Source organism: Anastrepha ludens, chromosome 2 (genome assembly GCF_028408465.1).
Source record: "Anastrepha ludens isolate Willacy chromosome 2, idAnaLude1.1, whole genome shotgun sequence".
Taxonomy (NCBI): Eukaryota; Metazoa; Arthropoda; class Insecta; order Diptera; family Tephritidae; genus Anastrepha; species Anastrepha ludens.
This window is the reverse complement of record NC_071498.1, coordinates 134,291,867-134,305,839: the sequence shown is the minus strand read 5'-3', so window position 1 is coordinate 134,305,839 and position 13,973 is coordinate 134,291,867. Positions and strand designations below refer to the sequence as shown.

At 38.3% G+C, this 13,973-nt stretch overlaps 2 protein-coding genes across 3 annotated transcripts; one reads left to right on the top strand and one right to left on the bottom strand.

The window, feature by feature from the left end:
* The first annotated feature begins 252 nt into the window (after positions 1 to 252).
* Positions 253 to 2,500, top strand: LOC128855379 (putative nuclease HARBI1). Of its 2 annotated transcripts, XM_054090235.1 has the most exons (5): positions 253 to 621; positions 682 to 1,122; positions 1,191 to 1,335; positions 1,391 to 1,495; positions 1,539 to 2,500. In XM_054090235.1, exons 2-5 carry the CDS (start codon positions 1,117 to 1,119, stop codon positions 1,709 to 1,711), a joined length of 429 nt encoding a protein of 142 aa, XP_053946210.1. In that variant the 5' UTR covers positions 253 to 621; positions 682 to 1,116; the 3' UTR covers positions 1,712 to 2,500. The 2 variants fall into 2 exon arrangements, with proteins under 2 accessions (XP_053946210.1, XP_053946209.1); XM_054090234.1 differs by having other exon boundaries at positions 1,391 to 2,500.
* Positions 2,501 to 2,562: 62 nt separating this feature from the next.
* On the bottom strand, positions 2,563 to 11,063 carry LOC128855376 (xanthine dehydrogenase). The gene is made up of 6 exons (XM_054090230.1): positions 10,722 to 11,063; positions 4,450 to 7,062; positions 4,105 to 4,373; positions 3,175 to 4,051; positions 2,905 to 3,072; positions 2,563 to 2,827 (listed from the first exon to the last, which is right to left on the bottom strand). Exons 1-6 carry the CDS (start codon positions 10,797 to 10,799, stop codon positions 2,777 to 2,779), a joined length of 4,056 nt encoding a protein of 1,351 aa, XP_053946205.1. The 5' UTR covers positions 10,800 to 11,063; the 3' UTR covers positions 2,563 to 2,776.
* Positions 11,064 to 13,973: the final 2,910 nt, after the last annotated feature.

Here is a 13,973-nt window from a genome sequence, read left to right as displayed (position 1 = left end):
GTTCTCGTGGATATGGGGCGCGTTGGGAACTTTCCAGCACATACGAAAGCTGTCCATATATTTAGTGAGCCACCACCGTGATTCTGCCTATGGAGATTTTGGCGAGGTGCTAGCAGACGTGCACATACATATGTACATGGCAACTCAATAGTACCAGAGATTCATGCTTAACCAGATTATTCTCTTATAAAACTCAAGGCAGGTATTGAATTTCACGCTTACATATTAGTGGGTCACGCTCATCGATACTTAGGCCCCTATTATGAGCAACATTCGATCTTCGACTGTAGTCGAAAGTGCTGATCGAACGAATTTTCATTTGGTATTATGGTGCTCATTCGTTGAAGAATAGGACTATTGTGAATTTCGATCGCTCGACGCATTTACAATAGATAATTTTTTCTCAGCTGATACAGCAAATCAAAATAAAAGAAAAACCGATTGTGTTGAAATTCTTTGCTAACATTATTTTTAAAAGTTAAAAAAAGTAATTTATGTGAAAATGAGTACAACGGAGTTGTGGTTCGACGATTCATCGGACGATGAAAGATTAGTGGAACTAGCTAGAAGTAGAAAACAGTTGAGGGACGCATCCAACCCCCTAGAAATGGCTTCCACTGAGTAAGTTCAGAATTTTCAAAATGTGTTGACGTACTTAATATTACAGAAATTTTCTTACAGATTTTTAAAGAACTTTAGATTATCTAAAGAGGCGTTTGTGAACCTACTGTCCACTACAGAAAACCAGTTGCAGCAGTGCACCCGAGCCAAATCGATTCCTAATATTTTAAAGCTAGCCACAGTTCTGCGATTTTGTGCTCAGGGATCGTACCAATTGAGTATTGGTAACGAAGGTATGATAGGACTTGCTCAACCCACTGTGTCTGTTGTGCTATCAGAAATAATAGATGTCCTGGAAAATTAATTTGCCAAAGATGGGTAAAATTTAGTAGCACAGAGGCTGATCTGCAACAAAGAAAAGCACATTTTTATAGCAAATACCGGATTCCAGGAATAATTGGCTGTGTTGATGGCACGCATGTTAAAATTGTCGCTCCCAGGAAAGAAGTTCAGCATTTGTATTACAACAGGAAGGGATTCTACAGCATTAATGCTATGATTGTAAGTAGACATTTGTATATATTTAAATATGAGTCATAAATTCTAAATGCGAATAATGTAAATTTTAGGTTTGTGATCATACAATGAAAATAACCTATATAAATGCGAAAAATCTAGGAGCTACTCATGACTCCATGGCTTTCAACATGTCGCCATTGAAATTGCATTTAGAGGAGCAACATCTCAATGGCCGTCGCAATACCTGGCTCCCCGGTATGTAATAAACACCAATTGAAACTCCGTTTTTAATAATTTTTGTCTGTCTCAGGTGATGCTGGATACGCTCTAAAACCTTATTTAATGACGCCGTTCAGAAACTCTGAGGAAGGGTCTCCACAAAGGACCTACAACAAACAACATGCCAAAGCGAGAAGTATAATTGAGAGAACAATTGGAGTCCTGAAAAATCGATTTAGATGTTTGTTGCAGGCAAGAGCTCTTCACTATTCTCCAAAAAAAGCAACACAAATTATTAAAGTGTGTGCAGCTTTGCACAACATTTGCTTGTTTTATAATGTTCAACTTCCGGATGAAGAGTTATCCGACGAGACCCTCAACGATGATGCTGAAGATATTGAAGTGGAGATAAATAACGGAGAAGCAGAACACATAAGAAATGAAATTCTTAGAATATTATAAAAAAATCTAAAAAGTATTAAATAGAAACCTTTATGCCACAGTTACTGTTTTATTTTTGTTATAAATTTTCTTTATTCAGTTATTCGTCATTCGAAAAAAATATGTATTTCAGTTCCTCTACGTATTTCAATTTGCTATTTAGTTCAAAATCAATCTCATTTCTTTAATAAAAAACATTAATTCATTTGTGCTGCAAATCCCTTTTGCAAATTGTGGATTCTCTTCCATTAATGCAACTAGCCTTTCTAATTGCTGTTTGGTACTCACGACTTTCGACCTGCATAAAATTAACAAAATTAGTATATATTTATTATTTGGTTACTATAAAACAATAAATAATCGCAAACAACTTACATTTTAACAAGTTTTCCCACAGTACGCTCCACAATCGAAAGCAAAATGGCATTCGACTCTAAATTCGGTATTCAACGAAAATTTCGACAGGGTTGCACCGCTCATAATACCAAATTGACATTCGATTTTCGATCTTCGACAACCAACGAATACCGAAGATCGAATGCAACTCATAATAGGGGCCTTAGTCTTCCACGACGCTTAGTGGTACTATAACTATTCCTAATCGCTTATGCAAAATATTCTTTTCCTCGCATTATTTGGTCCAAATCTTTCCATATGATTTGTATCAAATTATAAATGCGAGTTTTCCAAAAATCTTAACTTTAGCGCTAGCTAACGGATTCATTCCTATTTTGCTATCGACATCTGATTTATGCTGAAGATACCAGGATACTGGAAATGGATAACAAAATTGCATAGGTCATTCTTAACTAGAAACAATCGTTTTATAAAGTCAGTCCAAAGTGGTTTATTCTAATTCACTTGGTCCACAATATCTACGATCTAAAAGGACATTAGACACGAAGTGCACCTATTTACATATTTATGTGCGCATTTTACAGTATTTAGCTTTGAACATACATACATATATACATGGTTATTTAAAAAATTGACCATTTAGAATTAAATTAAGGAGTAAATTCAAGTGCCGTTATATTTATGGCACAACATTCCATGGAGTAAAAGTACCTGCCGACGGTTGATCAATCTATAATTTACCAAAAATTTGGAGAGACAGAGAAAAATAAGTGAAATATTCCTATTATTAAAAACTTTACATCTTACCAATTCTGTAAATTCGTCTTCACATGCCATACGGATCCGTGCAGCTGTTGCTGGGGCATCCAGTTTGAAGTTAACGCTCAACCCGCGTTCTGCACGAGCAGCAGCTATTGCTTCCTTAATAGCAAAGAAGGCGGTGCTACCAATAAATAATGGTGGCTCTCCAACGGCCTAAGTGGGGAGACATGAAAATGAGAAATGTTGCACTATACTTATGTACGCATTACCCCAAATACTTTAGCCCTTTTCTACGGCCGTGAGAATCTAACACACCTTTGAGGAATAAACAGCTCTTGGATTAGGTGCACCGGTCAAAAGGCTTACATTGAACTCTCCCGGTATATCAGCAAACCCTGGTAGTTTATACATTCCCGGTCCTCGCGAAAAGAGTGCACCTTGCGGGGAATAAATTAGCTCTTCCAACACAAATAAACCGTAACCTTGCATAAATGCTCCTTCAATTTGACCAATATCAATTGCTGGATTTAAGCTAGATCCTAAATCCATCACAATGTCGGTGCTCAAAACCTGATGATCACCGGTTAAACAATCGATTTCAACTACTGATGCACCCACACCACTTGTGAAGTAGTTGTAAGTACGCGCATTTGGATTTAAAGCTGGGTCATCACCAACATCGGGCATTTTGTAAAAACCACTCGCAGAAAGACTGATTCGTGCAAAATATGCTTTGTTGATCCAATCCCTCCACTTATCATTTGGATTGGCCTCTTTTATGGGCTTTAAGCGCCGGTTTAATTTCTCACAAGCGTTCAACACAGCCATGCCATTCAAATCAGAACCCACACTAGCTGCTGTGGGTGATGTATTTGGCACCTTATCGGTGGCTGTTTCGCATATATGTATGAGCTCCGTTGGAATACCTAATGCACGAGCACAACATTGAATCATTTTGGTGTGAAGACCTTGACCTATCTCGACACCACCATGAGAGAGTAATACCGAACCATCACTATAAATATTAACCAGAGCTCCGGCTTGGTTTAAATGGTATGCACCAAATGCAATGCCGTACTTTGTGGGAACAAGCGAAATACTGCGCTTTCTCCAACGGTTATTTTTGTTGAATTCTTGAATTTCGCGTCGTTTCTGGTGGAATTTCGACTGTTCTAGACAATCTTTAAAACACCTTTAAAATAGAATACAATTAAGTAAGCAGAGATATTATTTTAACTATTTTACCTTTCAATATGAAATTCTTCCAATTGCTGATTGTAGTGGGTGAAATCACCAGTTTTATAAAAATTCATTTGCATTACATCTAAATAATCTTTTCCCGTTATGCGTGCCACATCTCTTATTATATGCTCTCCTGCAAACATGCCCTGAGGCCCTCCGAAACCTCTAAATGCAGTATTGGATGGCAAATTCGTTTTGCAAACCCAACCAACCACTTTGACATTTGGAATGATGTAGCAGTTTTCGAAATGATTCATAGCACGTTCTAGGACCTGAAAATATACAGACATATGTAGAAGGAAGAACTGTTTAGTTGTCATAATGTCCAAAACAAAACGACATCCTTACCGAAAATGAGAGATCCATTGAACAACCGGCATTATTATAACATTCAATGTAACATGCCGTTATCAATCCCTCGCTAGTAAAACCTACTTTGTATTTAAAGAGGAAGGGATGCCGTGTGCCTGTTGTCATCATATCTTCATCCCGATCTAGCATACAGCGCACTGGTCTTCTAAGCCGGTAAGCAGCTAATGCGACTGGAAGTGCCAAAATAATCGCGCGCGACTCTTTGCCGCCAAATCCTCCACCCAAACGTTTCGCTCGGCATACAATTCTATGACTCGGCAGTGACAACACGTGCGCCACTAATTTTTGTACCTCGGTTAGATTTTGAGTGGAGCAAAATAATTCGATTTCATCACTGTCTCGAGGTGTAGCCACGCAAGCGTGTGTTTCCAGATAGAAATGCTCTTGACCACCCATACGACAGCTACCTTCATAGACGTGTTCAGCTACCTTAAACGCTTCATCTATATCACCCTTCTCAATGAATATTGGATAATTCGGAAAGTACGATTTATGTTCGATAGCTTGCTCAATTGTGACTATTACTGGCGATATTTCTTCATATTTAATGTGCACTAAGCGAGCGGCACGTTGGGCCAAGGTTTGAGTATCAGCAACAATGGCACCAACCACCTGCCCCTGACAGTGCACTTTACTTGAGGCAAACACTTCTTCATCGTGAAAAACGGAACCTACTTCATTCTCGTGTTGACTTAAATCTTTGCTGGAGTAGAAGGCATGCACACCTTCTTGTTTCAGGGCTGCTGAGGCATCAATGGATATGATATTCGCATGTGCTTTGGTACTAAGCACGAGCGCGAGATATAGCTCGTTTTCGTGACGTGGAATGTCATCGCAGTAAATTGCCTCACCGGTTGCTTGCTTGAGAGCAGAGGCATGCACTTTTGGTCTTCCAATGGGATCACACATTGATTGCTCGCCACGTACTACTTCAAAGACTTGTGTGCTTTTTAAAATTGGTGTATGAAAAGTGTCAGCACCGCTCAGCTCTCTTTTTGGTAGCACATCGCTTTCAAGTAGTTCAGCTTTTATTAATTCTTGGCTAATGGCCAAATAGGCTTTGAAGAATAGACTAACTACCAATGAGCGTCGATAGGCGATCATTCCCCCTGGTGCTGAAGGTGCCAGTGGCAGTTCAGCGCACAAACTTTCAGCGACTCGCTCAATCAATACTCGATTCCATTTTTGCTTGGCCATGATCTCTGATGTTTTTGGAGCCATTACCGTTATAGGTGACATGCCACCAAATGCCATATAAATTTGTTCAACGATATTGCTTTTCGGTTCGAATGTCACGTTTACGGCTGCATTTACAATTGCAATATCGTCGTCTCTTCTACGAGCTTGTTTGTACGCCACGAAGTATTGGTATTTCGAGCTCTTGGGAAAGTGAATGCCCACCAAGACTTCATGGGGTAGAATTGTATTTTTACGGTATCCAGTAAAGAAGCCCGGCCCCATATGCACTTCCCGAGTTTGTATTTTCCCACATACTAAATTGCACACTTTAAGTTTGGCGCAAGCTGCGGTTAATATGGGATTCATATCGGAAATAGGGCTTCCGGTCATAATATTACCACCCAATGAAGCTACATTGCGAATTTGCTTGCCTGCAAAGTAGTGCAACATTTTCACGGCGCATCGGAAGAAACGTGTTTCGTGCTCAGGTAATTTCGCTATTCTATCCCGTAAATGCTCCTCAATGTTCATCAAGGTGACGGCAGATCCGAACAAAATACTATCCTCGAATTCGGTAATCTCATTTAATTCTGGAACTTTAATGGGGTTAATGTGCACTGGATATAGAAACTGCTTAAATTTCATTTCAACACCAACTTCTGTGTTGCCAACAATGATTTTACCATGAGGATTTTCAGATTTTAGTTTAAGTAAGTCTAACAGTTCCACCGGACGATACCACGTGGATCGTGGGCCCTTAAATAATAAATTCTGAGCGTCGAATTGTGGATTCAAATACAGTTCGGGTGGAAAAATAGGTTCTTGACTAGGATCAAAAGGCAAAAACTCGCTTCGTTTAAACAATTCACCATTCTCGTTTTTTTCTGAATCGGTTCCATTAGAGTTGTTATAACCATTTACCTTGCAGCACTTATCACCCATGGCACAGCTGAATTCTTTGGTGAAGGTCTTGTAACCCTCCAAAATTGGACGGTAACCCGTACAACGGCAAAGGTTACCTTGAAAAGCGACTTCTAGGTCTTTCATCGATGGCACTGGCATGCTGCGAAGTAAAGCATACATGGACATGACGATGCCAGGTGTACAAAAACCGCATTGGCTTCCATGCGCTTTTGCCAGACGTTCCTGAACCGGATGAAGACGAGTGCGAGTGCTGCCTATACCCTCAATGGTGGTGACTGCACAACCATGCATGGCGCATACTGGCACCAGGCAGGCGTTCACAGCTAAATGTTTGATTTTGTTAGTGGAGCGATCAACGCGTGAAATCATAACTGTGCAAGCGCCACAACCGCCTTCTCCACATCCCAATTTCGTACCGCAAAGATGTAACTTTTCGCGCAAATATGTCAGAAGGGTGCATTCTGGATCAGGTGTAGAATCGATAATCTATACAAAAGACACGAAAAAGAATTTATTTATTAAGGTAATGTGGAACAAAGGATATTTGAAAAAAAAATTGTCCATTTATGGTTGCACTATACTTTTACGAACAATAGAGTTTCTTTGGCATACAAAGGACTACAATTAAACGTCTATTGTCAAATTTTTGAAACTAGTAATATCTTAGTAGACCTTAGGTAAGTATATAGTTTTACATTCCTCAAAGGTTTTTTTCTCCTACAGAGCTGTAGTTTGACACAAAACTATTAACTTGAAGTTTTTCCCCCTATGTTCTTAAACTAAATGTTAAATTAATAATATGAAGATGCATGTTTCCTTCCCAGGTTTCTCTGGCAGCTTCTGTTTAACACCTAACATACATAAAACAAAAATATACACACATATTTATATACTTAGGTAGGTAGGTAAGTGGGGTGGCTGTCGCAATGACACACTTAGACCTTTCGTAGGTCCATTGCGATACCACTGGAACTTATCCTTACCCTATGGATTCCTTTTCAAACCATCCGGTTGCTTTAATAAACGAGCAAAGCTTCGTTAGTTTTAGATGCGCTATGCCCGCTACATCAATTAAAAATTCCATGTAAAAGTGCGGAGCCTCCTTGTCGCTAAGCATTCACACTCACATAAAAGGTGTCTGACTGTTTCCTCTTTTTCTGGATTAAGACAGCTTCTGCAGAAATCGAAGTACGGGAGTCCTAACCTTCTAGCTTGGCTGCCTATCAGTTAATACTCCTCTCATTTGTCTTATAGCTTCTCTGGTAAATTTTAACAAGCTTTTTGATCGACTGCTGTTCCATTTCGGCCATGTCTGTCTGCTTAGTTCGTTTGTTGAGAGGTTTTGCCAACTTGTATTTACCTTATTGATGATTTCCCTATCTATCAGTGGGGCTATAGGCATGTGTATCAGCGCCTTATCCACTTGGAGGTCGAGCGTTGTACCGGTTCGAGCAAGTCCTTCTGCCTTGCAGTTCCCTGCTATATTCATGTGGCCTGGCACCCAAATAAGATGTATTTTGTAGTATTTAGATACGTGATTTAGAAATTTAAAACATTATATGACTGTTTTTGATGAGTGTGTTTTAGATTATAGCACTTTTATTGCTGTTTGACTGTCCGAGTATATGAAGACTTCATTTGTGAATAATACTTGGCAATGGCACGCCCCAAATAGCAGTACCATTTTGAAAACTTTATGAGTTGTCCAACAGGCAGATATCTACAGCCAGCCAGAGCTGTTAATGTAATGGGGAAGATTGATGGGATTTAAGTTGGTCCACCCCTACAGGTTGTCGAAGAAAGGAGCACCCAATGACCTCAATCGGCCTGCTGCCAAACCCGATCGTCCAATGAGCGAGATTGGAAATTGGATGGCGTGGAGTCCCCAGGACTTTCTGAGTACTCAGTATATTGTACTGGTGCCACAGGATTTTCGAAAATTGCAAGCTCATCAGAAATTTCATTTCCCTCTAAGTGGCTATGCCCCGGAACCCAGATCAGGGAAATGTTACCTGTACACCCAAGAGATTTGATCTCCTCCTTACAGGAGTTGACTAATTTGGGTTTGTACCATGGCGTCGTCAGAGCCTTGATCGCGGCTTGGGTATCGGGAAAAATGTTAGTATCTCTCTCGTTCCCACATTCCGTAAGCATTTTGCATGTCTGCAAGAACGCAAAGACTTCTGCCTGAAAAACACTAGCAATATTCGGCAATTTTAAGGAAATATGATAAATAAATTGGCTGATGTAGAGGAAACCCCTGCCACAACTCCCGTCAATGAACACAGGGGTACCAGATTCGGTACAGATGTCCCCCTCGTTTTAATCATGCCTATTTGGAAGGATTTCTCTGGCACGACCCTCAAACTCCAGTTTTCGGATAGAGGGATCTGTCCGAACTTCGGAGAAATACTGTGTTAACTGCCCAAAAACACAACTATGTCCCTTGAGAGATTGCCGCCAGAAGCCAACCTCCTTTAACCTCATTGCACTTTGAGCAGCGATGGAAATAACGTAGAAGTTGATGGGAAGTAAGTGCAAAACGTCTTTTAGGACAGTACTGGGGCAAGTTCTATATGGTCCGGTGATGCCAATGCATGCAGTCCTTTGCACTCTCCCCAGTTTAGTGATGGTATAGCCCTTCTTACATTAAAATTGGCAGAACCACTCCGTTGTACATCCAATATAGACAGTAATTGTATACTTTTTCCTAGAACGTTTATAGTGAGTGCCTCCAGCAGTGTTAAATTTACTTATACTATCTTTATGAGATATTTGCGTACGTGTGTACTCTTTTTTATCAGTAATAAATGTTTTTGATCCGTTCCATAAACTGATAATAGTAGTGCAAGGTGCTGCAAAATTGATCTTTCAATTTTGTTTGTGGTTAACTTTTTTACTAAAGAAAAAAACTTATATATTTTGAGGGAAAGAATTCTTTATTTTGACTTTTACGCGGACTATTTCTTGTATGTTTGTATATTGCAGCTTCGTCACATTTGGTGGACGTATGCCGACATTTGCAAAGGGTATAAATCTTCCGATAGGCTGACTAATTTTGCGTCACCTTGTAGATGCGTCAAAAATGATTAAAATGTTGTTATTTGTTTATTATATAAGTAAATACGCAAGTGTATGCAACTGAATTGTAGGTCGAAAAGCTATCACTCCTTTGGGGGCCGTTTAACTCTCAAATTATCACTCAAGGCGTATCAATTAATTAAAATTTCGAGTATATTAATAATTCCTGTATCAATAAACCAATAATTTCAATAGGAGAATAATCTACAACAAATTTTACAGAAGCAAAGATAACCAATTTTATAATGAGCCCAGAAAGCTTGTTTATCCCAATAACTATTTTGGTAAGTTTATACTCTATTTTGCCTAGTCAGCCAATTAGAGACAATTCATTTGAGGGCGTGTCATTATGAACTTACTAATCTTTATAAATGAATACCTTTATAAAGCTATATAAACACTCTGATTTATTAAGCAACTCACTCTGAGTTTCATGAGAGCGTCAAGGGAGGTTTGTTGATTTTCTGATAAAGCGAAACGCGCAAAAGATTACGTTTGCAATTACAATAATTCTATTGAAAGTCAGTGCACTTTGCAAATAGCTAATACGAGTACCGTGTTGCCGGCGCAAAAATGAGGTCAGATTATGCGCTCGGCATAAAAATAAGAGTGATGGAGAGAGACGGAGAGGGAGAGTTTCTTATCAACTTGTTTTTGGTTGAACTATCAGTGCTCACTTTGTAAGAGTGGTATATCACACTTTGTTTACATTTTTTCACAGCACATGTTCGCAGTGATCAAAATCAGCAACAAAAAACATGCAATTGCTCTTTTACTCTATTGCTAACTATGTTACTACCTGTTCAATATTCTTTGGCTGGAATTCAAAATTGAACATCATAAGATATACATTCATACACATATATGTATACACAGCAAACATAATGGAACAGGTTTTTTTTAATTCTCTCTGCTTGGGTTAAAAAATATGACCCATATTACACCAATTACTTTGCCTGTAAATTCTGCTAACACACATTGCCTGCCCACTACATATGTATGTAGTTACTCTCCTGTTTTTCTAGGTGTACAGTACTAAGATGCGTTTAAATGAATTTACAAACCTTTTTTCCATTTACGTAGAATATTAGTGGTGATTCCTTCTCAACCGGGACACTTAACCCATTTCCGTTTAATGCCATAATGCAAGAAAACAAATTTGCTGTGACCTTTTCGATTGTGCACTCTCTCTCTAGGTGTTATTGTTTATTTACGTGGCATAAAATTATTATCAGTAATCGAGATGCACGCCGTTTTTTATGCTAAATATATATGAATAACTATTGAGACTTTGAAAATAAAGCGTTTTATGAACTCTTTATCGCGCACAACTTTCAGTTGAATGCAATCAAATTTGATTAGAAAATTCAGTTACGAAGCGTAAATTTTAACACAACCAACTTGCGAGAATGTCAAATACGGTCTGAATCTGAACTCAACGTATCTTCGCAGACTGACAAGAAAATGTGAGTTTGCAACCATTTTGAGCCCTGCAGAAAATTTGGCTGCTTACAAACTAGTTCGGAACTAGAGAATATAGAGACGGTACTAGTACATAGCAGGTGCTTTTAACTTCCTATTTTTGCATGAAACATTAATCAGACAAAGGAACATAAATATATATATGTATATATAATATATATTTTTTAACAAAACTTTGGAGAACTTTGTATATTGTTTCATTATGCAATTCGTAGGAAAACTATTGAAATGGGATAGCAACTAATTCCCAGATAAAATAAATTTCGATTTTGTCCTAATATTTCACGGACTTCTGCAAAGAAGCTGATGGAAGTACACAATCCAATGAATTAAAAAAAATCATTATCTTAAACTACTGAAAAACACGTAGACGTGGTGAACGATCATTGCTTCGATAAATTATAAGTTTTAGCAGCAATTTTCCAAATTTTACAACAATTCGTTCATTTAAAAGAGAAAGTTTCACCAGGCGGTCGCTGGTGTTTGATGCAAACGTTCTTCTTCTAAAACAGCTTCATACATATATGCATAAGTATATTTGGTATAATTGACGCGTACACACTTTCTGGGGGTTTGGCCTATTTGTGGCGGTGAACGTTCATTGCTTGGACAAATTATACGTTTAAGCATTAATTTTCTAAATTTTCCAGGCGGTTGCTGGTGTTTGATGAAGACATTCTTTTTCTAAAACAGCTTTATACTTTATTATAATTGGCGCTTACACCCTTTCCGTGTGTTTGACCGAGCTCCTCCTGCTATTTATGGCGTGCGTTTTGATGTTTTCCATAAATGGAGTATGGTTTTATGCCACCTACGAACGGTAAATGGTCCATATATCGCGTTTACAGCGCAAGCGAAGTTCGCACCCCTTTCGCGGCAGAGACATTTTTATGTCAGTTGAAATTGATAAATTTTTGAGTATAAATGAGCCTTGTAATGAGAATAAAATTAATTTAATAATATAATTAACCTCAAAGCTTACACATTAAGTACTATATCTACATATCTACATAGTTTTGTTATATATAAATGTTAAGTTGACTTGTTATAGAATGCAATTGCATACCTGCATTATATGCTCTGACAACTGCTCCCTACTGCATCCATTACGCACCACTTTGACACCACTCTCTTGAAACATCGGGCGACTATTCGTGATCATTATTCATTATGGAGAGGTGAGCGCACTTAAGACAACACAACTCTCGCCAAAATAAGTACAATACGAACCTCTCTTCTTGCCGAATCGAAGAACTGTACTCACTTAAATGTATTTACAAAGTGTTAATTCTACAAATCCATGAGATAAAGATTAAACACGGTGTGTTCGAGCTGTAATTGTTTACTGCCAAAATGTGTCATAGATAACGATAAGCGCAAGCTCTCCACAAAAAGGGAGGTTATCAATTCGATTCATTTTCTTTAAAAGTGCTATGCTTAACTAATTTTGATAAAGTCGGTGTTAAAGAAAGGTTTGGGTTCAGCGATAGAACTATCATATTTAAAATGATTATCTCAGCTATAAGAGGCTAGACTTCACTAGACTCAGACAAACCTGCCATAAAGGTGTTGAATTTCATTTATCTAGGCGTGTTTGTTCACTAAATTAAATCTCAGTTAATAGACTGATAGAAATTGAAAACCTCTCTTATCAAAACTATTGATAATACTGATAATAAATGTAGAAGTATTTTTTATTCGAAGCAAACACGAATTTTGTTCACCAAGAAATACTTCTTATAAAGTGTGGTTAAGTTTAAAGGGCCGGTGTTGATTTTGAATAAAATACAATTTTTTTAAGAAATTATTGTCATTTCTCTTTATTATGATAATATTGGTATGGCTCAATTACGTATGGAATAAAATATCGGCCAAATGGCGGCACACCTCCGTCCGATGGTCCAAATTTTCGATGAGGCATAATTGAGGTTCTATGCCGTTAATGTGCCGAATTAGTTTTATTGATGCATTGAATTTGTTTCCTATCAACGGATGTTCGGGACCCAATACCATTACCATTAATCGGGCATTTAAAAAGAAATTTAATGCCGCTCATTTGCTGCAAGAGTGTCGTAACCCAATAAACAAAATATCATAAATGGAATATAATTGATATCGCCATGCATTTTTCATACAGCATAAAAGAAGAGCTTGTAGTCATTTCTACAGTCTTATCAGAAATGTTTTTTTTTTGGGTTATGACACTTGCAATAACAGTACGTAATATGTATTTTTATTTGTTTTTGTTTTCAGTATTCATTGACATTTCATCTTGGAAAGACCTATGCCTAAGCAACGTTTACAAATCGTACAAATCGTATTACGAAAATCGACGGTCTGTGAAAAATGTTCATCGCTCGCTTAGGCCATCTTTTGATGTTCAGCGATGAGGTTCATTTTCGGCTTAATAAGCAAAATTCCCGCATTTGGGTTGAGGAACAAGCCGAAACCATTCAAGAACAGCGATTATATCCATTGAAAAAAAAACGTTTGGTGCGGTCTTTGGGCTGGAGGAATTATCGGCCCATATTTCTTCAAAGACGAGACTGGCGCCAATGTAACAGTGAATGTCGAACGCTATCGCGCCATGATTAGCAACTTTGTGATGCCGGAAATTGAAGCCCGTGATCTCTACAACATTTGGTTCCAACAAATCGGCGCTACGTGCCTTACAGCCCGTGAACCAATGAATTTACTGCGTAGTCATTTCGGTGAGCAATTTATCTCTCGTCTCTGTGGGTTAACCAACTTTGATTGAGACATTGGAAGCCAACATTACTAAAGTTATTCACGAAATACCGATCGAAGTCCTCCAGCGAGTTATTCAAAATTGG

Bases quoted from the DNA above. Each gene is read 5' to 3' on its own strand.
- LOC128855379 (XM_054090234.1), top strand. The intron at 1,336-1,390 runs GTATGTAATAAA...TGTCTGTCTCAG, and splicing joins TCGCAATACCTGGCTCCCCG to GTGATGCTGGATACGCTCTA.
- LOC128855376 (XM_054090230.1), bottom strand. From the start codon at position 10,799: ATGGCATTAAACGGAAATGGGTTAAGTGTCCCGGTTGAGAAGGAATCA. The intron at 7,063-10,721 runs GTTTGTAAATTC...TCTTTTGTATAG, and splicing joins TCTACGTAAATGGAAAAAAG to ATTATCGATTCTACACCTGA. The intron at 4,052-4,104 runs GTAAAATAGTTA...TCTATTTTAAAG, and splicing joins GAAGAATTTCATATTGAAAG to GTGTTTTAAAGATTGTCTAG.